The sequence below is a fragment of the Podarcis bocagei genome (genome assembly GCF_964188305.1).
Source record: "Podarcis bocagei genome assembly, chromosome: W".
Taxonomy (NCBI): Eukaryota; Metazoa; Chordata; class Lepidosauria; order Squamata; family Lacertidae; genus Podarcis; species Podarcis bocagei.
This window is the reverse complement of record NC_138131.1, coordinates 17,757,792-17,783,128: the sequence shown is the minus strand read 5'-3', so window position 1 is coordinate 17,783,128 and position 25,337 is coordinate 17,757,792. Positions and strand designations below refer to the sequence as shown.

Here is a 25,337-nt window from a genome sequence, read left to right as displayed (position 1 = left end):
TTTGGCGAGCCAGCACCAGCGCAGCACACGGAAACGCCATTTACCTTCCCGCTATAAAGCGGTACCTATTTATCTACTTGCACTTAAGGGTGCTTTCGAACTGCTAGGTGGGCAGGAGCTGGGACCGAACGACGGGAGCTCACCCCGCCATGGGGATTTGAACCACCGACCATGCGATCGGCAAGCCCTAGGCGCTGAGGTTTTACCCACAGCGCCACCCGCGTCCCTTGATACATTGAATACTAGGTATCAACCCCCCCCCAAACCAAATAATATACATGTTAAAAGCAGCATAGAGTTCATATGTAGCTCAGTAATTAGAGCTACTAAAAAGGTCTCTGGTGCTTCTGGAACATCATAATGCTGAAATCGTGTCCTGGCATCAGAGTCCAAGGTCTTCAGCATTCCCCATGTCACCTTCGGGCATCCCTCAGCCTTTCGAGGATGAGGATGGGTGCAATGGACTTTCGCACAGGGCTGCTGAGCCTGTAGATGCAGAATCAGGGTCATGGTCCTTGCAAAGTCTGGAATGGGATTCTGCAGGCCTTGGTGCAAGCGCATGTCTTGGCCTATAGGGATGGATACAGCGACTTGGAATCCACAAAGGACCTGAGGAAGTAAGAACAGTAGGGCATCCCTGCCCCCAGGTAATCAAAGGAACAGGTCCCTCTCACTGCAGGTTGGGGAGCTGCTGGTACGTCACTAGAGGGCATTCCAGAGGTTGTTCCAGAGATACCTCTTCTCTTCCCTACAATGGCATTTCATAGGAGAAAATTTATTAGGAGAGGAAAAAATTGATTTAAGGTAAAGTTAACAGGAGCTAAAGTGCAGGAAGGACATCCATCAACAATATCCTTAGCTTGTGTCAGAGGAATGAAAAATTATGTTATCAGCTGCTCAGTTCCCTGGTGAAAAAATGCATGGCTGTCAATTGCATTAGAAAATAACGGACAGAAAGATTTCAAAGCAGAATCAGCATGTTGATTTCCTGCTGAAATTATATTCTTGAATTCTGTATGGGAGCAAAATGTGAGCATCAGAAAGGCATAGTTCTATTTATCAAGAGATTTTTCAGTGTCAAGAACAAAGAGTAGATTAAAATCTAGCATAGGAGAAAGATCGGAATTAGCCAAATGTGATAAAAAGATATCCCACTTCACACAAAAAGCACAAAATGCAGTGGAAGTGTGGGCTGGTCTCTGTCAGTTTCCTGATTAGCTACAAAAAAATATGCCAGTTATTTTCAGAATCCTTATACGTTAAAACACTCGAGGTGTTGAATAGGAACCTGTTTTTGGACAGAAACCAATTTTCAGGGTACCTGTTGAATTAAAACTAGGTGTGAATCTTTAGGAGGGTTAAAATAAACTACCCCAAGTTAATCAGTAAATGCAATCTAATAGGAAAAAGAAGAACTCATTAAGCACTTGTGAAGGGAAGTTCTGTCTGTCTCTGCACATGAATGTGGCATTATGGGAAGTCTTGCTTCTAAGTTTTTCTCTGCTTCTGTACATACTGTACAACCTGTTCTAAATGCCAAGACATTCCCTCATTTCTCTAGGATGTTCAGTTCATCTTAAGTTCATGAAAACATTATACTCTGACTGACCTGTTCTTAATGCATAGTTGACCACATCTACGGAACACGATTATTATATTCTTTCATGTTATGATCAATCATTAGTAATTGTTTTAGTCATGTTATATCAATCATTAGTTATAATTTAATTAGGAGGTTTCATGCCTGTCTAGTTCTGTGCTCCCTTTCCCAGCCTTTAATCTATTGGTGATTAATGCCTATATGTAACCCTTGCCTTGTACTTGTGTTAACCAATCAGCAACAAGTTGCTTTGTGTTTGTATCAACCAATCAGCAACGCGCGCACCTGTGGCAATGTTGTAATATTCAATAAAAGAGTCTTCTCGGGGCTTGCTCCAGAGATGCCTCTCACATGACACTTGCTACTCGTCTGTCATTATTCCAACCCAACAGACTTGTGTTCCTGTTTTAGAAAAAAGCAAATAACAAACAGCAATATCAAATCCAGTGTCAGGCAAATCAGAGTGTAGCCACTCTAAAATCACTATTCTGTCAGCAGTTTCTGGGGGGAAAAGGAGTCCTGTAGGTGAAAACATTGTATTAAGAAGAATCACGTATATGAAGTGACCCAAAAACTGCAACTCCTGTAAAGTAAATTCATTAGGAATTTTAAGTTCAGGGAGGAAATGTTATTGGTTTCAGAACTCACAGGGTTAAAGAGTTCAGTGTGACGTCTCTTACCTGAGGCGTGGTTAGAAACTTCTACGGGAGTGGCTTGACTCCGAGAGTTTCTGTCTGGTTTCGTTTTTGCGAAGAGAGGATGCAAGATGGGTGAGCTTTCACCAGGTTTGAAGCTATGCTGTTAAATTCATGATTAAAGGCTAAGAAGATAAGAAACGCCTGTGTGTCTGGATTTATTACCCACATGCTGCATTTGCTTCACCGCTGTGTTTACTCTGCTAACGGCAAGAGGCAGAGGCCGGAAGGACTTTTGTATCAGACGGACAGGCAGCAGAGCTGCGCAGGGAAACGTGCCAGGCTCCATGTTTGTTTTTCTTGGCACTCAAGGCACTATTGGCCTCTGCGTTGCCATAGGTTATGGGCAGTTTGCCAAGGCTTTGAAGCATTGCAGGAACGTCCCACGTGTGGGGAGGCCAGCAGGAAGGTTGCTGGGCCAGCTGGAGCTCTGGAGCTGTCTTTGAAGCTGGAAGGAGCTCGCTGGAAAGAAGCGGTCTGCCTGAGCCGATCTGCCGGAGGAAGCTGATGCTGTCGTGAGTACGCTTACCCCGGGGGAGGAGGAGATGGCTCAGTCCCAGGAACATGGCTTTGAGCTTAAGCTGCCATGTGAAAAGTTAACCACTAAGACGTGGCTGGAGTGGAGTTATTTAGCAGAGTTGTCCCTAGTTGGAGCCAAGCTCTGGGAATTGGTCACACCGATGTCTACGTCAGCTGGGGCTGTTGCAAGCCAAGCTGAGGAGCGTGTGATGGCGTTTTTGGCTGACAACGTAAGTGCTGATTTGAGGCCTATAGTTCTGGATGCAAGGAAACCTGCGGTCGCTTGGCTAGCTCTACAGGAAGTGTGCAACACTGAGGGCGGAAGCAAGGGCCGGGAGATGGCTGCATCAGAACAGGGGAGGCCAGAGGGCACTGATCACCTTCGTGGAAGCCGGTGCACAGCTGGGAAAGGCTGTGGGACCCCAGAGGGGGGCAAAGAAACTTTCACTACTGCTGCTGTTGCTGCCAGTTTTGCAGGGTCTAAAAGCTGTGTGGGTGATGCAACGTGTCTGCGTGAGGAGCTTGGAGAGAGGCAAGCTGCTGGGGGCCCTTTACCTACCACTGGGGGTGCAGGAAAGCGTCCTGGGAGCCCTGTAAGCAGTGGGGGGCGGTGAGCGGTAAAAGCTCAGAAAAGCCTCTTTTTCCAAAGGCTGCCAAGAGTTGTTTGCGTCGAAAGTCGAAGCCTGGGAAACAGAACAGAGCTGGAGACTTCAAGGTCAGCCATCTGCTGCAGAGGGAGATAAGGCCTGCAGAGTTGTCTGGGAGCTCTGAGATAAGTCCAGTCTTCAGAGCAACGCAGGATGTTGCGGTTTCAGAGGCTGCCAAGGACAGGTGCAGCGGGACGTTTGTTGCTGCCATGGCAACTTTGAAAAACAATACCAGCAGGGACACAGCTGTGAAGTGGATTGTTGATTCAGGAGCGAGTCATCACCTGATAACGCCATCTGCTGGGGAGCTGCGGAATTGCAGGGCTGTTTCAAGTGGAATGACTGTTACATTAGCTGATGGAACACAAAAATCAGTGTGTAATGCTGGAATTGTATATATTCCTTTTTTGCAGGCGCAGCTGGAGGTCTACGTTGTGCCGGGGATGCAGTGTTGCCTGTTATCGATACCTGCTTTAGCGAAGCAGGGGTACAAAATTTGTTTTGAAAATAACACCTGTTCTATTTCCAGAGGGGGGAAGCTGCTTATCGACGTGGAGGGCAAGGACAATCTCTTTGTTCTGGAGACACCTCTGGAGGGTGGTGGGAATGCAGGAAAAGCAAAGGCGCAGTGTGCTAGTGTTCCCAGCCATGATTCATGCAGCAAGGTTCAAAGGGGCAGGTTTCCCGGGGTAAAGAGGGTAACCACAAAACCTTTTGAGTTAGTTCACACAGACCTTACAGGGCCAATGAAGTGTGAGAGTCTGGGTGGGGCCAGGTTTCTGCTAACGATGGCAGATGATTTTTCTCAGAATTTATGGTGTTTTTCTCTCAGGTCGCAGAGAGAGGCGGCGCAACTGATCCAGGATTGGGTTGCGGAGGTGGAACTAAGGTTCTCCACCAAGGTGCAAGAGTTCAGGAGCGACCGTGGGTCACAGTTCACTGGGTCTGCTCTGAAGGAGTTCTTCAAGGAAAAGGGAATTCGTCACCAGGTGACGGGTGCAAAGTCTCCTCAAGAGAGAGGCTTGGCAGAGCACAGGAGTGAAGCACTGGCTGGAGTTGTCAGGGTTTTGCTGTGTGACTCTGGGCTGCCTCAGAGCTTTTGGAGTGAGGCTTGGAAATTTGCCAGCTTTGTTTTTAACAGGTCCTACAATCACGATGTAGGTGACACACCGTATTTTCTGTTGCACAAGCAAAAGCCACAGGTGCATTTCTTCCGTTCGTTCGGTTCCAGGGCTTCAGTGCCAATACCAACAGCGCAACGGAAGGAGGGTGGTCCTAGGTGTCAGGACATGATCTTCTGTGGGTATGATCCTGCAACAAATGGGTGGAAGTTTGCATACCCAGAGGGTGATCAGACCAAGCTGCTGGTCAGCAAGCATGCTGAGTTCTTTGAGCAGGGTGGTTGGTCACAGCCTAGGTATGGTCCTAATTTTCTCTCAGAATGCTTGTCCGATTCTGAGGAGGAGGAAAGGGAGGAAGAAAGGGAGGAAGGAGAGGCAGAGGCGGAGCCTGTTGCTGAAGACCAGGATGCTGATGATGGTCAAGCACAGGGGTGGGTTTCTCCACAGGTTAAGAGAGAACCCAAAAGCGAGCCTTCATCTCCTGTTAGCCAAGTGCAGAAGGTCCGAAGACGCAGCAAGTCAGAGGGGGAGTCTGAGCTTGCTGGAGACACACTTGCTGACCCCAGTGGGTCAGGAGGAGCGCCCGAGGTTGTGCTCCGGCGGTCAACTCGGACCACAAAGGGGGTTCCACCGGAGAGGTTTCAGGTCACCAGTGCATGGGTTGGTTTCGCACAGTGTGATTCTGGGAGTGTGGAAGGGATTCAACAATTGCCTGGGATAGATGCCAGTGGGAGGCAAAAGGCAATGGGAGGCGAGTTGAACTCAAAGAAGTCTGTAAACAGGGGTTCACAGTTTCCCTCAGGGTTCGAGACGAGAGGGGGTGTTATTGGTTTCAGAACTCACAGGGTTAAAGAGTTCAGTGTGACGTCTCTTACCTGAGGCGTGGTTAGAAACTTCTACGGGAGTGGCTTGACTCCGAGAGTTTCTGTCTGGTTTCGTTTTTGCGAAGAGAGGATGCAAGATGGGTGAGCTTTCACCAGGTTTGAAGCTATGCTGTTAAATTCATGATTAAAGGCTAAGAAGATAAGAAACGCCTGTGTGTCTGGATTTATTACCCACATGCTGCATTTGCTTCACCGCTGTGTTTACTCTGCTAACGGCAAGAGGCAGAGGCCGGAAGGACTTTTGTATCAGACGGACAGGCAGCAGAGCTGCGCAGGGAAACGTGCCAGGCTCCATGTTTGTTTTCCTTGGCACTCAAGGCACTATTGGCCTCTGCGTTGCCATAGGAAAAGAGAAAAAAATAGTCTGCAAAAAGCGATGAAGAATGAGTCTCACTGTCTGAGGTGGAATCAGACCTGTATGTTATGTCTTAATTTTATAAACCACCATAGGGAACTGGAACTGAAAAGTAGCAAGTTCTGCTGTCATTAGAGTCAAACCAGCACTGCCCTTAGTGGCATGGCACAGATTTGTTACAGGAGACTGTGTGTTAAAAGCAACAGTAAAATCCTGACAATCAGCTGGCACAAGAGTCTTTGTTCTCCCATTTAAACTCAGGCTGGAAGGCCACCTCTCCTGGCACTGCCTGTCTTTAGCAGGAGGCACTGAAGGAGACAAAGCTGCTGCTAGGAGGGCAGATTTGTGAGTCTCGGTGTCAATATTCTGGCAAGGCTTAATCATTTGAGCAATCTTTGTTTCTGGGTTCTGATAGCTTACTTTAAGAACAGTCTTGCAATCAGCATTTTCATAAGCCAATTGTTTCATTAAAATTTCAGAGGCTTCAAGGTTTGGAATTAAAGTACTGGCTCCTCTTAACCCATCAAAAAATACCATGCAAGCCATTTTCTGTCACACTTCGCTTCAGTTGTTAAAAAACTGCTCTCTGTCCCTGTGCATTCTGAACAACAAGATAGACTGCTAATAATTGTAAGGTGTCAGCTGTTTTTTCTTCACTGCTTCCTTCTGCCATATTTTGAATAACCAATTTTTGCACTGTGGTCTGAGGCCCTTGCGGGCATTGGTCCACCACAGAAGGTGGCATAGAATTTACATTCGACCCAGGCAAATCTTTGGCAAAGGAAGGTGCCAATGGAATTACCTTTGGCATGACCTCAGAGAGAGGCTGGAAATCTAGAGGTTGAGATGGAGGGAACAATATTACAGCATTTTTAAAGGCAGCTAGGGGTTGCAACAATGTGGGAGCATTCATAGAGACAACTGGTGGTTGGAGCAAAGGGTTAGAGAGCTTTCCAATTGCGTCTCTACACAAATGTCAGGTGTGCAAGACTTGTGCAGATGCCTCAGGATGTCTATGGAGTGCATCTCCCAGCTCATTTCATTTCTTAATGTCATACGTACCCCCCTCTGGAAACCAGGGGCACTGTCTAGCAATCTCTAACAACAATTTTTCTACTGGGGTGCTAAATGCTTATCGTGCCCTGCCTGAGCTAGCAAAAATAACAAATTATTCCTATGCGTTTCCTGCACTTGTGAAAGCGTGCTTCCCATGATCTTACCTGAAGGGTAATAGGCGCGCGTCTTTGGGGCTCGTTCTGAGCGAATGAGATCCTAAGTCCGGGAATTGTTTTGCAGGAGATGATCCACCGCGACCGAGGGACAGCAGGTTGCTAGCTCCGAGGGGAGTACAATCCTGGGGGTTTCCTTTTGCTGAGGTTTCCTTTTAGCTTTGCCTCACACACCCAAGCCTCACACGGTTCCCTTTTAGGTTTGCCCCACACGTTTCTTTTTAGCTTAGCCTCACATAGTTTCCTTTTTAAGTTTGCCTCACACGGGGCACCACTTGAGGCGTTCCCAAAGTAAAGGAAGGATTGAACTCTGATTAATAAGAATACACACAGAGGCTTGAATCAGCAAGACTCTGGGAAGGGTGCGTATAATAATATCTCTCCGTGTCTCCCCAGCCCCTGGCCCAGATCATTTTATTCACAAAAGAACTTTTTACAGAGTGTTTGAAAGAACCAATCAGATTTCTTCTGAGCATTTCAACAAACCCCATGTGGCAACAAAGTTAAACTACCAAAACTAATTAAGCACACATATTTCTGGGGTGAACAAAGAAAAGAACTACAAAGGATTACATTTGGCAACCCCTGAGGTCATAAACAAGCAATATACATGATAAGGAGGATGGCCAGGAGGACAGCGATCATTATCACCTTTATGTGAGATCTGTTTCCTAGCCCTAAGATTAACATCCTGGGATTAACATATCAGAAAGTCTACTTCAAAGAAGCTGCCCACTGTCTTTGATGACCCAGGAGCCTGCCTGGCGAAGAAACTGGCAGTGTACGTGACTTGTCAAGAAAGAGAAATGGAACAGGGATGCAGAGGTGTGGATTGATCAAGAATCATATCAAAATAGTTTAAACCCAGTCAACGCAATGCTTTCATCGCTGACACAGATGGCTTACTCTATATTTGTTATAATTCCTCATAGCAATCCCACCTGATCACTACACTTTTAAACTTCTCCAGAGTGTGTACTGTCCAAAAAGAGACACAATTCTGTGTCTAGCTAGAATCAGGCAAGACGTTTGTGAACAGTTACAGTAGGGAATTAATTCAGGGCAAGCTGACAGCTGTAGGTGATGGTTTAGAGTAACTGGATTGAGTGTTGCAACCAGCATTTATCATTTAAATACTTTGAGGTGATTGTTTTTGGTGCAGCCTTGGGGGGATTGTTGCCATCACAGAACGGTTGTCATGGAGAGGAGAAATGCTTTTCCTTCTTCCTTCTTCCCTCCATTCCGCAGTGCTGAGTTCGATTGAGGACCGAAATCAGGGACAAGGAGGCCGGCTGCCTTGTTTTGTTTGCAGAATTCTTAGTGTCAATTGTAGAAACGTAATTTATTTTGATCAGCTGCTGTAGAAGCATCTTTCCCTATGAAACCAGGAGCTATTAATACTACTACTACTGCTACTACTACTACTACTAATAATAATTTATTTGTACCCCGCTCATCTGGCTGGGTGCTCACCCAAGATTTGACGATACATGGTCCCATCCATCATCCCTTCAATGCGGTGAAGGTGTCCTGTCCCTTTAGCAGAAAAGCACCTCCAAAGCATAATATGCCCCCTTCCATGTTTGACGGTGGGGATGGTGTTATTGGGATCATAGTCAGCATTCCTCCTCCTCCAAACATGGCGAGTTGAGTTGATGCCAAAGAGCTCGATTTTGGTCTCACCTGACCACAATACTTTCACCCCTTTCTGTAGGAATGAAAAATCACAGGAGACGAGAGAGGCAGGTGTAACATGAGGCGTCTGTCGGGGCGGGCCCTGGGAGCCTCTTTTATTGAATATTGCAAGCATTGCCACAGGTGGGCCTGTGGCTGATTGGTTGATACATACACAAAGAAACTTGTGATTGGTTAACATAAGTACAAGGCGGGGATTACATGTGAGAGGTGGGATTTACATATGATCATTTATCACTGATACATTAAAGGCTGAGAATCGGAGCTAGAACTAGACAGGCATGAAGCCTCCTAATTAAATTGTAACTAGAGATTGATATGGCAGAAACAATTACTAATGATTGATCATAACATGAAACAATATAACAATCAAGTTCTGTAGATGTGGTCAGCTAGGCATGAAGAGCAGGTCATGTTGTTTTCCATGAGCTTAGGATGACTGAACAAGGAAAGGAATGTCTTGGTGTTTGGAACAGTTTTGTACAGTTTGTGCAGAAGCAGATTATAAGCAAGACTTCCCAGAATGCAAGAGAAAAGGAGCAAGGCTTCCCCATAATGCAGCAGTTATGGGCAGAAGGAGAACTAACAGTTATGTGCAGAAAGAGGACTTCCCTTTAGTTAGTCAATTTCACAGAGCGGCGATATCGAGAGCGAGTGGGCTGAGGCACAGCTCCTGTAGGAGCTGACGCAGGAGGGGGGGAAGGGGGGATGGATGGGGTGGAAGCAGGCGAAGGAGGGAGGGATTGACAGGGCTGTGAAGGAGGCAAAAGTTTGGGGTAAGGAGGGGGATTGTCTGCAATAGCAAGAAGCGCAGGAGCCGAGGGAGACGCCTGAGGGGCCAGGGGCCCTAATTTCGCAACGGCATCTGCACACTTCTGCCAAGTAAGCAGACAATGAATCGGAGCCCTCGGTTCTGCGAAGAGGGTCTTTCCGATCTTTTGCCAAGTCTCTATTCCCAAGGACCCTTTTTCAGGATACCAGGGGCATTGGCAAGAAATCTCACATAACAATCTTTCAATTTCTTTTAAAGAAACATGAGCACCCACTACTCTCTGTCTGACTAAATGAAACAGTTCTTTAGCATGCTCTTTTTGGAATTTAGTCAATTCCCCTCCCATACTCACGAAGTAGCGCGCTGAGACTTTTCCAGTCGAGTGAAGTATGAGGCTGCGTGAAGGGATCTGGCACGTCGGGGTCACCAGATGTAGGAATGAAAAATCACGGGAGACGAGAGAGGCAGGTGTAACATGAGGCGTCTGTCAGGGCGGGCCCTGGGAGCCTCTTTTATTGAATATTGCAAGCATTGCCACAGGTGGGCCTGTGGCTGATTGGTTGATACAGTGGTACCTCGCAAGACGAACGCCTCGCAAGACGGAAAACCCGCTAGACAAAAGGGTTTTCCGTTTTGGAGGCGCTTCGCAAGACAAATTTCCCTATGGGCTTGCTTCGCAAGATGACAGCCCATAGGGAAATATCGGGGACAGCGGGGAAGCGCAGCGCGTCTTCCCCACTGTCCTCGGACCTCCTCCGAAGCTGGGTGGTGGGGCGGGAACGCCTCCTCCCGCCGCTGCCGGGCTTCGGAACGATGCTCCGAAGCCGGGCGGCGGGGAGGGAACACCTGCCCCCGCCGCCCGGCTTCGGAACGATGCTCCGAAGCCGGGCGGCGGGGCGGGAACACCTTCTGAAGGCGGGCGGGGGGGCGAAAGTCTTTGTTCCCCCCTGCCTGCCTTCCCGGGAGAGCGGAGAAACACAGCGCGTTTCTCCGCTGTCCTGGAGGGCTTTTGAAGGCAGGCGGGGGGAGCAAAGACTTTCGCCCCCCGCCCGCCTTCAGAAGAGGTCCAGGACCTCTTCTGAAGGCTGGAGGGGGCCAAAAGTCTTTGTCCCCCCTGCCTGCCTTCCCAGGGGCTTTTAAATCACCCCGGACAGCGGAGAAGTCCTCCACTGTCCCGGGGCGATTTTAAAATGCCGCCCGCCAGCATTTTAAGATCGCCCGGACAGCGGAGAAGTCCTCCGCTGTCCTGGGGTTTTTTAAAATGCTGGGGGTGGGAAGAAAAGCCCTTGTCCCCCCCCCCCAGCCTTCAGAAGAGGTCCGGGGACAGACTGTCCCCGGACCTGGTCTGAAGGCGGTTTCCCTAGGAACACATTAATTGATTTTCAATGCATTCCTATGGGAAACCGTGCATCGCAAGACGAAAAACTCGCAAGACGAAGAGACTTGCGGAACGAATTAATTTCGTCTTGCGAGGCACCACTGTACATACACAAAGAAACTTGTGATTGGTTAACATAAGTACAAGACGGGGATTACATGTGAGAGGTGGGATTTACATATGATCATTTATCACTGATACATTAAAGGCTGAGAATCGGAGCTAGAACTAGACAGGCATGAAGCCTCCTAATTAAATTGTAACTAGAGATTGATATGGCAGAAACAATTACTAATGATTGATCATAACATGAAACAATATAACAATCAAGTTCTGTAGATGTGGTCAGCTAGGCATGAAGAGCAGGTCATGTTGTTTTCCATGAGCTTAGGATGACTGAACAAGGAAAGGAATGTCTTGGTGTTTGGAACAGTTTTGTACAGTTTGTGCAGAAGCAGATTATAAGCAAGACTTCCCAGAATGCAAGAGAAAAGGAGCAAGGCTTCCCCATAATGCAGCAGTTATGGGCAGAAGGAGAACTAACAGTTATGTGCAGAAAGAGGACTTCCCTTTACCTTTCTCCTCTAGGTCATTCAGATGTGCACTGGCAAACTGCAGATGAGCCTGTACATGTGCTGTCTTGAGCAAGGGGACCTTGCGGGCTCTGCAAGATCTCAGTCCTTCACGGCGTAGTGTGTTACCAACCATTTTCATGGTGATCAGCTGCCCTGAGATCATTGACAAGTTCCCCCCCCCCCGTGTAGTTTTGGGCTGCTTCATCACCGTTCTCCTGATCATTGCAACTCCACGAGATGAGATCTTGCATGGAGCCCCAGACAGAGGGAGGTTGACAGTTATTTTGTTTTTCTCCCATTTGCGAATTATTGCACCAACTGTTGTCACCTTCTCACCAAGCTGCTTGACAATAGCCTTGTAGCCCAGTCCAGCCTTGTGCGGGTCTACAATCTTGTCCTCGACATCCTTGGACAGCTCTTTGGTCTTGGTCATGGTGGCTACTTTGGAATCTGCTGGATTGATTGCTTCTGTCGACAGGTGTCTTTTGTACAGGTACTGTAAAGAGCTGGGATTACAGGTAACACCTCTCCCTTACAGCAGGTGCTTCTAATCTCAGCTCGTTACATACAGTGACGATACCAGGTAGCCTGACATCTGGCTGGTTGATAGGGGATCAAATACTTATTTCATTCATTATAATGCACATCAATCTCTGTCTTTTGTCATCTGGGTTTCTGGGGGTTGTCCTGTTTTTATTCTGTCTCTCACAGCTACAATAAACCTACCATTAAAATTCTGGACTGGTCATTTCTTCGCCAGAGGGCAAATGGGCAAATTTAACAGGTGATCAAATACTTCCCCCCCTCACTGTATGTTTTGCATTCTCAGCCTTTATCCCTGAACAGTTTCATATACAGTGGTGCCTCGCAAGACGAAATTAATTCGTTCCGCAAGTTTTTTCTTCTTGCGAGTTTTTCGTCTTGCGAAGCACGGTTTCCCATAGGAATGCATTGAAAATCAATCAATGCGTGGGCGGTGGCGGTGGGCGAAAGTCTTTGCTCCCGACCGCCAGCATTTTAAAAGAGGTCCCCGGAGATTTCCCTATGGGCTTTCTTCTTGCGAAGCAAGCCCATAGGGAAATTCGTCTTGCAGAACGACTCAAAAACGGAAAACTCTTTCGTCTTGCGAGTTTTTCGTTTTGCGAGGCGTTCGTCTTGCGAGGCACCACTGTAGTGGTTTTGGCAGACCCTTCATTTAACCTAGATTCAGGTAGGTAGCCGTGTTGGTGTGACACAGTCGAAATAATTTTTTTTTAAAAAAATGTCCAGTAGCACCTTAGAGACCAACCTCAATGCTTAAAATCCCTGTTAGAGGACAAGGATCCAGAGATCACATTCAGGGTGGCCAATTTTTTCTCCAAAGGGTAGTAGGACTCAATGGGTATGGTCAACCTGTGGACGACTTGTAGAGTATGGTGGTTATAGGGTTAACTTTCTTGTGTTCTGTATCCGGGGGGAGGAGCGTCTACACGAAGCTGTGCTGTGCTGTCGTCACAGTCTTTGTTCCGTGAGTTGGTTTCAGTTTTAGACTGAGCGTGCGTCGAGCACGGAGAGGATGTCTGAGAGTTTGAATGGTGATTTATTGCTTGTAAATAAACACTTATAGATAGAAGAAGCTGTCTCTGGACTGCATCACTCCCTCTGCTCTCACACGAAGGCAGACTGCTGCATCTGCAATTTTTCCTACCTAGGTCGTTTTCCTCAGAGTGTGCGCAGAAGAAACGGCTGGACAGTGGAATCATAAATCTTCACGACTGTTAACGACTGCAATTAGTCTGACAGGAAAAAGCAAGGGAGAGTATGCAGATGACTCAAAATAGCATCTGTAATGAGTCAAGAATCCAATATCTCTATTCAGACGAACTCTCTCCATCATTTTCAGTTGAGTGATAAGTTGCAATTCAGCCACTTCTCTTTCAAGTCTATTTTTGAAATCCTTTTGTCATAAGACAGCTGCTTGGAGATCCTGCATTAAATGGCCTGGGAGATGGAAGTGTTCTCCTACTGCAGTGATGACCAAACTCGGCCCTCCAGCTGTTTTGGGACTACAATTCCCATCATCGCTAGCTCACAGGACCAGGAGTCAGGAATTATGGGAATTGTAGTCCCCAAACAGCTGGAGGGCCAAGTTGGGCCATGCCTGATAATTTGGCCCTCCAGCTGTTTTGTGACTGCAAGTCCCATCATCCCTAGCTCACATGAGCGGCGGTCAGGGAAGATGTGTGTTGTGTCGGCATGCGGAGGGTCTCAAGGCCAGCTGGCTAGCCCCAGCTGAGTCGTCTCCTTCCAGCTGTCCCACTGCAAAGACCCATTGGCCTCTGCTCCAACGTAAATCAGTGACCCAGGCTTCAAAGCCAGGGCACACTATATCAGCAGAGCGAACTGCGCACACAGAATAGACGTGAGGCTTGTGGAAGCATACTACAACTACGGATTTATTAATCATAAATCAGGACAAAGAAACATGTCTCTCTCTTTGTCTCCTCCGAGAGACAAAGAGAAGCAAAAGCTATACACAACGGAAGTTCCTAGCAGGCTGTGCTGGTATGTAAACAGACATGTGACATGCAACAGTTCCATGTCTGCAACTAAAGGTGCAATGGAATTTTCCAACATCCTCCCCCTTTCCATGTAACCTATGGCGCAGTATTTCAACCCAACTGCAACCGCTGTACATATACCTGAAGTTGTTCTCTGTTAAGAACTTTAGACAACAGATCTGCAGGAATTCCGTTTCCTGGCATGTAGGACACCTGAATGAGTCCTTTCCAAACACACTCCCATGCACAATGTAATTTTATCTGCAAGTACTTTGTTCTTTGCTTACAACTCTCTGAAGCTAGCAAAGCCAAACAGGACTGATTGTCTTGATAAACCTGTATAGGGCATGCAACAGTTCCATGTCTGCAACTAAAGGTGGAATGGAATTTTCCAACAAGTTGTAGTCCCCAAACAGCTGGAGGGCTGAGTTTGAGGAAGCTTGGCATAGTCCATCACAGGCATAGGCAAACTCGGCTCTCCATCTGTTTGGGGACTACAATTCCCATCATCCCTGACCACTGGTCCTGTGAGCTATGGATGATGGCAGCTGTAGTCCCAAAACAGCTGAAGGGCCAACTGGCTTATCTGCATTGTGATTCCCGATGTCAGATTTAGGCCCATTTATCCTCTGACGCAGGGTTTGGCCTGTTGGTCCAATATAGAGAGCTGAAGGGTGCTGCTGGAATTTGATGGCATACACAACGTTCGAAGATGAGCCATTAAATAGGCCTGAGATGGGATGTTTGGTGTTGTTGGGTCCAGCGATGGTGTTGTCTGGGTGGTATATGGCAGCAAAGTTGACATCTGGGTTTATTGCACGTTTTGATACCCGTTTCCATGTTAAGTCTCCTTTCTGTATTATTGTGGGTGAGGAGTTTTAGAACTATGAACTTTTTATTTTTGGAGAAATCTCTGCCCAAAGAGCAGCAAGTCCCCCCCCATTGTTTTATCTTTATTTAGCCATATAACATTACATATACATATACATATACATATTATATATCCCACAAAAGAAGAAAAGATAGAAAAAAAGAAAAATGAAAGAAAAAGAAACTAGAAACGAAACAGTATCCAATAAACTTCTTTGTAAGGAATACAAGCCCTCCTTTCTCCTATTAGTTATTTCCTATAACTTTTTTTCTATTTTTATAATTATAACATCTCCTCTTACGACTTCAGTCTCGACTCCCTGATTCGTATCTTGACTCCCCCCCCCCGCAAACGGTTCCTAATAAATCATATTTCTGTTTGTCTGTTCTCTGTTAGCAAATCTATAGGTAGCCTGTGGGATTTTAGTGTACGCTAAGCCAAGCAAAGTCCTTGGAACCACCTTTTTCCATGTAGTTTATAAAAGCATCCCATTCTCTCCTTATTCTCACATTTGAGTGACTTCTTATTGATTCTGTAAGTTGAGCTAGTTCTAGATACTCACTGAGTTTTAAGAGCCATTCTTCTTTGTCAGCAATATGTTGCTTTTCCAGGGTTTTGCAATCACGATCCTGGCGGTCGCATATAGAAAGACTCTTTTTATTGTCTTTTGTGAAACTTCCTCATAAAAATAATTCTGGTTTTTTTGGTGTGATACATGAAGAGATAAAAAAAATGATCAGATGTACCAGCAAGTCTTGCATGAAGCCTGCTGCCGGAAATAAATTGTGGATTTTCGTTGTAATAACTGTGATTGTGGTCTGTTTTACAGTTGCAGCAGCCCAGGTGTTGGCAGAGGAAAGAAGAAGCCAAAGTTGTGCTAGTCCTGTTCCAGTCCAGTCTCCAGTTGGTATGAAATCTTCAACCAGGCCAGGTAAAATCCTTGCTTTAATAAATAAATAAATAAATCCATTCCTGTGACTTCCTCGGTTGTGGCTCTTCACAGTCCTTCCGCTTTTCAGTTCACGAATCTGTGCTGCTACTTTTTAAGTTGCATATTCTCCTTCTCAAAAGAGTCCCATTTTGACATCTTTCAAAAGCTCGGTAAGATCTGGTCTACTTGGGCCAATGAAGATGCTGCTTTTGTTTTGCAAAGCAGGAAATGACCACACACCAGAGCATATACTTTTCTCTTAAAATAATCTTTATTATACATCAGTTTACATCAGGCATGCCCAACTTGGCCCTCCAGCTGTTTTGGGACTACAACTCCCATCATCCCTAGGTAACAGGACCAGTGGACAGGAATGATTGGAGTTGTAGTCCCAAAACAGCTGGAGGCCCAAGTTTGGCCATGCCTGCTCATGTTAGTTATTCTACTTTTTCTTGTGTTTCTCTAATCAGATTTGAATATGCCTTCCCTCTATTTTCAAGATTTAATCTGTATCTGCCAGGGGACTTGCGTTGCCCGGATCATTTTAAAGATTTTCTTTGAAATTTGTCCATTCTTTATTGACTTTTTCAATAGCCTTTCCTCCTCTTCTCCCTGTTAGTTTTGCAAGATGGAAATACAGGTGAAACTCAAAAAATTAGAATATCATGGAAAAGTTCATTTATTTCAGTAATTCAACTTAAAAGGTGAAACTAATATATGAAATAGACTCATGACATGCAAAGCGACATATGTCAAGCCTTTATTTGTTATAATTGTGATGATCACGGCGTACACCTGATGAAAACCCCAAATTAACAATCTCAGAAAATTAGAATATTACATGAAATCAGCAAAACAAGAATTGCAATTAGAGCAATATTGGACCTCTGAGAAGTAGAAGCATGCATATGTACTCAGTACTTGGTTTGGGCCCCTTTTGCATCAATTACTGCCTCAATGCGGCGTGGCATAGATGCTATCAGCCTGTGGCACTGCTGAGGTGTTATGGAAGACCAGGATGCTTCAATAGCAGCCTTTAGCTCTTCTGCATTGCTCGGCCTCATGTCTCTCATCTTTCTCTTGGCAATGCCCCATAGATTCTCTATGGGGTTCAGGCCAGGTGAGTTTGCTGGCCAATCAAGCACAGTAATCCCATGGGCATTGAACCAGGTTTTGGTACTTTTGGCAGTGTGGGCAGGTGCCAAAGTCCTGCTGGAAAATGAAGTCAGCATCCCCATGAAGCTCATCTGCGGAAGGAAGAATGAAGTGCTCCAAAATCTCCTGGTAGACGGCTGTGTTGGCCCTGGACTTAATGAAGCACAGTGGACCAACACCAGCTGATGACATGGCTCCCCAAATCAACACAGACTGTGGAAACTTCACACTGGACTTCAAGCATCTGGCATTGTGTGCCTCCCCATTCTTCCTCCAGACTCTGGGTCCTTGGTTTCCAAATGAGATGCTTCTGACGTTGTTTCTTGTTCAGGAGCGGCTTGACAAGAGGAATACAACATTTGAAGCCCATCTCCAGGATCTGTCTGTGTGTGTTAGGTCTTGATGCGCTAACTCCAGCCTCAGTCTACACCTTGTGGAAGTCCCCAGCACGTTTGAATGGTCTTTTTCTGACAATCCTCTCCAGGCTGCGGTCATCCTTGCTGCTTGTGCACCTTTTTCTTCCACACTTTTCCCTTCCGCATAACTTTCCATTAATGTGCTTCGATACAGCACTTTGGGAAAATCCAGCTTCTTCTGCAATTACCTTTTGAGGCTTTCCCTTCTTATGGAGGGTCTCAATGATGGCTTTCTGCACAACTGTCAGGTCAGCAGCCTTCCCCATGATTGTGCTTCCTACTGAACCCATTGCAGGTGTTATGGATTGAATAGCTACTGCACCTTTTCACAATATTCTAATTTTCTGAGATTGTTAATTTGGGGTTTTCATCAGCTGTATGCCGTAATCATCACAATTATAACAAATAAAGGCTTGACATATCTTGCTTTGCACGTCATGAGTCTATCTCATATATTAGTTTCACCTTTTAAGTTGAATTACTGAAATAAATGAACTTTTCCACGATATTCTACCTGTAATTTTCCCGAGTTTCACCTGTATTCCGTCGTTTTTGCTAGCAAGCCTGATTTGGTGGGGTTATTGTTACTTTTTCAGTTTGGGGCTATCGGGATTCTTGCTGCTGTGGTGGCGTACATAAATAAGGCTCTAGAGTGGTACCTTGGGTTACATACACTTCAGGTTACATACGCTTCAGGTTACAGACTCTGGTAACCCAGAAAAAGTGCTTCAGGTTAAGAACTTTGCTTCAGGATGAGAACAGAAATCGTGCTCCGGCAGCGTGGCAGCAGCAGGAGGCCCAATTAGCTAAAGTGGTGCTTCGGGTTAAGAACAGTTTCAGGTTAAGTACAGACCTCAGGAACAAATTAAGTACTTAACCCGAGGTACCACTGTACAAGTTTTCTCCACCCCCATTGTTCAGCCCGGATGCGTGGGTCCCTCTCCTGAGGTCCTTCTGGCAGTTCCCTCCCTGCGAGAAGCGAGGTTACAGGGAAGCAGGCAGAGGGCCTTCTCAGTGGTGGCTCCCTCTCCCATCAGATGTCAAAGAAATAGACAACTATCGGACTTTAAGAAGACATCTGAAGGCAGCCCTGTTTTTGGACGTTTTTGATGTTGAATGCTGTCCTGTTTTTTTCATATTCGGTTGCGATCCACCCAGAGTGGCTGCAGAAACCCAGCCAGATGGGCGGGGTATAAACAATAATTTATTATTCTATTATTATTCTCTTCCCGAAAGTTTCTCATTGTGACATTTTTCCAAAGCTTGGTAAGAATTGGTCTGCTTGGGCCGATGAGGATGCCGTTTTTGTTTTGTGAACCCGATATCCCCCAAAATGCAAGGGAATTATTTATATATGCAACAGTGGCTTCGAGAATCTTAATAGCATCAGACTGGAAGGGAGAAAAAGGACCATCAAAATGGAAGTGGCAACAAAAGTTAATGGAGTGCACAGAATTAGCCAAGCTATCAGGAAGAATAAGAGACCATGTAGACCAAGTCTTTTTCAACAAATGGAGTTTATTTAAAAACGACATACATATAATGTATAAGACTATACCCCCCCATTTTTAAAAAAAGTTTAAAATTGGGGGTTGTCTTCTACACGAAAAAAGAAAGATTTTTCCTCCAAAAGCACTTTATTTTAAAAATCCGATTTAAATTTAAAAAATCTTTGATTTTTATCCAACATGCCCTGGCGCATGTATTCCCATGTTAACCAGTATCCCTGCACGTCAGCTGGAGTTGCACTCCTGGGAAAAGAAAGTTGCGCCCATTGGTCACTTGTTCCTCCAGAAACCTCAGCCCTGTAACCAGTTCAACTTTGCCATCCTTTCCAGTGATTGATGGGTCCACTTTGAGAACAGAAGAGAGGCAAAGGCTGGCCAGGGAGCGGAGAGAGGAGCGCGAGAAGCAGCACAGTAGGGATATATTTAAAAATACAGACATTTGATTACCATTCAAATCGATTTAAATCACGATTTACCGGTAAACCACTTGTCAGTCAGACCTGATTTAAATCGCTAGTCTGTAAGACTTGATTTAAATCTTTTTTTAAAAAAAATCTTGCTGACATCCTCTTAATCTGGACAAGCAGAGGAAGGTTTTCTTTTTGGAAAAATAAGTTTTCAGAGTGGTTTTGACAGTTATATAAAAAATAACTGATTTGGTTCTACTATTAGAAATACATTGATGAAATGATGGTGAGGTTTAATAAGATAACTGCTTCTATTTGGACAGCTTTTCTACTGCACTTGATTGGAAGGAGAAAAATAATCATTTCCTTCATAACAATTAAAACAATTTATTCAACCAAAACAGTAGCATTATAACATATGTGTAATGGGTTTAGGGGTTGCTCGTGCGTAAGTTGCCGCCACTCCTGGCTAGGTTACCTGGTTAACCCTTTCTGACTGAACAGCCTCCAGCATCGTGACTGTCTCAGTCGCTGGCAGAATCCGTCAGTGGGCGTTTCTTAAACTTCTTCCAGCACAAAAGTTCCTTGACGCCAAGTCTCCTCCTACTCTCCCTGCGCGGAAGCCTTCTGCGCAGGGAGGGTGTGGGCAGTGGAGTACCTGTACTCTCTCCGCTGGTCTCCGGCGAGGAGTCTTGGAGCCTCCTCTCTGATTCCCCCATCTGCCCCCCTTCTCTACTGGTGTTACGCTGATTTCCTTCCCCAGCAGACGGGCTCCCTCTCTCCCTACTGGGACCCTCTCCGCCATCCCTTTGGAGCCTTCCCTCCGCTTCCAGCTCCGATGGCAGTTCCCTGACAATATGCCTCCCTGTTTGTTAACTGATGTGGTTAAACAGTTTTTTAAAAAAACAACTGAGTTTTAGACACATGAAAAACTTAAAACAAATCCTTATTTCCTGATGAATAGCCTTTGGACTAGAATGTCTCTTACATAGAAAAGATTTAGAATGATTTTTCCTCCAAAAGCATTTTATTTTAAAAATCTGATTTAAATTAAAAAAAACCTATTTAAATAAAAAATATGATTTTTTAAATTTTGTTTTTTAAAAAATCATTGATTTTTATCCACCCTGGTTGAAATTTGCAGCGGCCAAAGAAACACAGATATTGGAAAGGAGAAAAAGGCCAAACTCCAGTATGAGAAGCAATTAAAGTCGATCAGGTATATGAAGACGAGCAGCAAAGTCAGTCCTCAGGGAATGTGCAGGCGACCTTGGAACGGACAGCTCACGGAAGAACCCCGACCAAACCTAAGAGGAGGCGTGTAGTGGTGATAGGGGATTCCTTACTGAGGGGAACAGAAGCAGTGATCTGTGGACCTGACAAGATGTCTCGGGAAGTGTTCTGTCTCCCCGGGGCTAAGATCCAAGATGTAACTGAACGACTGCAAGGAATCAGAAAACCTACTGACAAATACCCCTTCCTCTTGGTTCATGTGGGAACCAATGACACTGCAAGCAATAGCCTCCAGAAGATCAAAAGAGACTACGAGGCTCTCGGCAGGAAATTGAAGCAACTAAATGCACAAATTGTCATCTCATCTGTCCTCCCAGTTGAACGACGTGGCCCAGGGAGAGAGGGAAAAATAGTGGAAGTGAACAGCTGGCTTCGCAAATGGTGTAAACAGGAACGGTTTGGATTCTTAGATCACGGACTGCAGTTTCTTGAAGATGGACTTCTGGCAAGCGATGGGCTGCACCTCACAACGGTTGGGAGAAATGTTTTTGCCAAAAATCTCAGAAACCTCATCAGGAGGGCTTTAAACTGACTAATGTGGGGGAGGGAGACAGTGCTCCTGAAGGTAGGAGTCTATCAATTGATGAAGATGATCATCCAAATGTCATAGACCAAATGGAGCAAACAGCACGCAGACCTAGTGGTGGGAGGAAAAAATCCTTAAATAAGAGACACGGGGGAATGATTAATGGACTTCAATGTCTGTACACTAATGCGCAAAGCATGGGAAATAAACAAGATGAGCTTGAGCTCTTGGTACAGCAAACTAAATATGACATAATAGGCATCACTGAAACCTGGTGGGATAAGTCCCACGATTGGAATGTAATAATGGGGGGATACAATCTATTTCAGAGAAACAGACCAGACAAGAAAGGAGGAGGAGTGGCGTTATATGTCAGGGATGTGTATACCTGTGAAGAGATCCAAGATTTAGAAACTCAAAGCCAAAGTGAGAGCATTTGGGTCAAAATTAAGGGAGAGAAGAATAACAGAGACCTCACTGTGGGAGTTTACTATAGATCCCCAAGCCAAACGGAGGACATAGATGATGCCTTCCTGGAACAGATGGCCAAGCATGCAAAAGGAAGGGAGATAGTAGTAATGGGGGACTTCAATTACCCGGATATTTGTTGGATGTCAAACTCAGCCAAGAGCATAAGGTCAAACAGATTCCTCACTGGCCTTGCAGACAGCTTCATTGTCCAGAAAGTGGGAGAAGCAACAAGAGGAACAGCCATTTTAGATCTGGTCCTAACCAATGTTGATGACCTGGTTAGTGGGGTAGAAGTGGAAGGATCATTAGGCGCGAGTGATCATGCTCTTCTGAAGTTTAGTATACAGCGGGAAGGAGCAGCCAAGCATACTAGGACTCAATTTCTTGACTTTAAGAAAGCCGACTTCATAAAACTTAGGGAAGTGCTGGGTGAGATCCCATGGACAGTAATACTAAAAGGAAAGGGAGTTCATGATGGCTGGGAGTTTGTTAAGATGGAGATAGTAAAAGCACAACTTCAGGCAATACCAATGAGACGGAAACATGGAAGGTGCCTAAAGAAGCCAGGGTGGCTATCTAAAGAACTTTTAACTGAGTTAAGATTAAAAAAGGACGTGTACAAAAAATGGAAAAGGGGGGAAACCACCAAAGAGGAATTCAAACAAATAGCCAGCACGTGTAGACACAAAGTCAGAAAAGCTAAAGCACAGAATGAACTCAGGCTTGCTAGAGAGGTTAAAAGCAACAAAAAAGGCTTTTATGGGTATGTCCGTAGCAAAAGGAAGAACAAAGAAACAGTGGGGTCACTCAGAGGAGAAGATGGTGAAATGCAAACAGGGGACACAGAAAGGGCTGAACTCCTCAATGCCTTCTTTGCCTCAGTCTTCTCCGATAAAGAAAACAATGCCCGACCTGAAGAATTTGGAGCAAATGATTCAGCAAAGGAAACACAGCCCAGAATAACTAAGGAGATAGTACAAGAATATTTGGCTAGTTTAGATGTATTCAAGTCTCCAGGGCCAGATGAACTGCATCCAAGAGTATTAAAAGAACTGGCAGATGTGATCTCAGAACCACTGGCAGTCATCTTTGAGAATTCCTGGAGAACAGGCGAAGTCCCAGCAGACTGGAGGAGGGCAAATGTTGTCCCTATTTTCAAAAAGGGGAAAAGAGAGGACCAAATAATTACCGCCCAGTCAGTCTGACATCAATACCAGGGAAGATTCTGGAGCAGATCGTTAAGCAAACAGTCTGTGAGCACCTAGAATCATAGAATCATAGAATCATAGAGTTGGAAGAGACCACAAGGGCCATCGAGTCCAACCCCCTGCCAAGCAGGAAACACCATCAGAGCACTCCTGACATATGGTTGTCAAGCCTCTGCTTAAAGACCTCCAAAGAAGGAGACTCCACCACACTCCTTGGCAGCAAATTCCACTGTCAAACAGCTCTTACTGTCAGGAAGTTCTTCCGAATGTTTAGGTGGAATCTTCTTTCTTGTAGTTTGGATCCATTGCTCCGTGTCCGCTTCTCTGGAGCAGCAGAAAACAACCTTTCTCCCTCCTCTATGTGACATCCTTTTATATATTTGAACATGGCTATCATATCACCCCTTAACCTCCTCTTCTCCAGGCTAAACATGCCCAGCTCCCTTAGCCGTTCCTCATAAGGCATCGTTTCCAGGCCTTTGACCATTTTGGTTGCCCTCCTCTGGACACGTTCCAGTTTGTCAGTGTCCTTCTTGAACTGTGGTGCCCAGAACTGGACACAGTACTCCAGGTGAGGTCTGACCAGAGCAGAATACAGTGGCACTATTACTTCCCTTGATCTAGATGCTATACTCCTATTGATGCAGCCCAGAATTGCATTGGCTTTTTCAGCTGCCGCGTCACACTGTTGGCTCATGTCAAGTTTGTGGTCAACCAAGACTCCTAGATCCTTTTCACATGTACTGCTCTCAAGCCAGGTGTCCCCCATCTTGTATTTGTGCCTCTCATTTTTTTTTTGCCCAAGTGCAATACTTTACATTTCTCCCTGTTAAAATTCATCTTGTTTGTTTTGGCCCAGTTCTCTAATCTGTCAAGGTCGTTTTGAAGTGTGATCCTGTCCTCTGGGGTGTTAGCCACCCCTCCCAGTTTGGTGTCATCTGCAAATTTGATCAGGATGCCCTTGAGTCCATCATCCAAGTCGTTGATAAAGATGTTGAATAAGACCAGGCCCAAGACAGAACCCTGTGGCGACTTCCGGGTTGGCGCGATCGGGGACTTCCGGGTTGGCGCGATCGGGAAATGGCGGATTCCCTCCGAGCTCCGGAGGGAATCGGCTCAGCGGTGGATGGGTCTTTGCCGTGCCGGCGACACGGGGACCCTTAAAAACCGCAGGCGCGGAAGCCTGCGGACTGAAGACTCGGCGGGTGCCTTAAGCGCCCCCCCTGATTCGCAATGAGCCTTTTTAAAGGCTACGGAGGGGATACAGGGGACGGCGTGGCACTGAGAGTCGACCGCTACCGCCGCTGAGCGAAGCCGCGAGCCATAACCGGAGAGCGCTGACTTCCTTCCTTGAAATTCGGACTGAAAAAAGAACCCGTGAGTAATTTGGAACTGAACTTTAAAACTTTTACCTTTTGAATTTGAGACGACCGGGGGGTGTGCTAAAAGGAAGTCCCCACACCCCCCCTTGCAGACGATCCAGAGCAACGAAATAAGAACTAAGCTGGAGTGCCTACCCTGTAAAGGGTGAGTTTTAAAAAGATAGTAACTTCCAAGATTTAGAAAGGTAAATTTGAGCAGGAGAGTGGAGTGTTGGAAGAGTCTTTGTTTTGTGGTAAACAACCCTCCCTCCCGGGCCCGGGAGCGACCTGATTTGGAGCCTGTATAGAGGAGCAGAATTTGACAGCTGTCAAAAGCTGTCAAATGGACTATTAATAGTGAAAAAAAAATTGCTGTTTAAGACCCCTCCGGATTAAAAGGAGTTACAATTGAACTAAAATCTTGAGAAACAAAGAAACAATAATAGGACAGAGGATTGTTGGAGAAAAGGTTACTCAGTAACCAGATTCCCTCTAGGGGGAATTCTGTGGAATTACAATGGCTGTGGGTGGAAAGATACTGAGAGAAATCGAAAGAATGTTCTCACTGGTGGGAACCCTACAGGAGCAGACTACAGCTATGAGTAAACAATTGACGACCTTGGATTTGGAAACAAGTAGTTCTGCTGAAAGTAAGGAGGGCCTGAGTGAGAAAGAACCCACAGCTGAATTTGAAACAATAAACAAAGAAGAGGAGAAGACAAAACAAGAAAGAGAACAAGTTATCTGGGAAAGTACTAACCAGAAGCCGGCATCTGGAGAACACAAGCAAGGAGACTATTGGATTAAATCCACTCTAAGCCTACGAAAGATACAGAAGATGAAAGTGGAGGCCCTGGGACTTTATGGAATTCAGGAGCTCGAAATAAAGAAGTACAATTGGGGCCTCCACATAGACTTTGATTTTGACTATCAGCAAGACTTAGGCCTTGTGGAAATTCCTCAGCAGTTGCCTTTAAATATGGGAAGAGACTATGGACTGACTGGATTGATTGTTAAGGAAATCTTTCGAGACTCGATGATAGACAAAAAGGACTACCAACAAAACCGGCGGAGAGGGACTAAAAGAGAATTGAGAGCCTCGGATATCCGGAATCCAGGCTAAAAACTGTTAATTTGGACATGTCTTGGGAAAGGACGCAAAGCGGGGAGGGGAGGGAGG

The 25,337-nt window shown here is 45.8% G+C and overlaps 1 protein-coding gene across 1 annotated transcript in view; it reads left to right on the top strand.

Annotated features, from left to right (window-relative positions):
- Nucleotides 1-12,847: 12,847 nt before the first annotated feature.
- LOC308578050 (MAP7 domain-containing protein 3-like) overlaps nt 12,848-25,337 on the top strand; it is a gene marked incomplete at both ends in the record, with an annotated part of 124,739 nt that continues 112,249 nt past the window's right edge. The window contains 5 exon segments of the mRNA XM_081178335.1: nt 12,848-12,851; nt 15,711-15,812; nt 19,222-19,302; nt 20,443-20,462; nt 20,468-20,517. Coding sequence (XP_081034461.1) covers nt 12,848-12,851; nt 15,711-15,812; nt 19,222-19,302; nt 20,443-20,462; nt 20,468-20,517 — 257 coding nt within the window.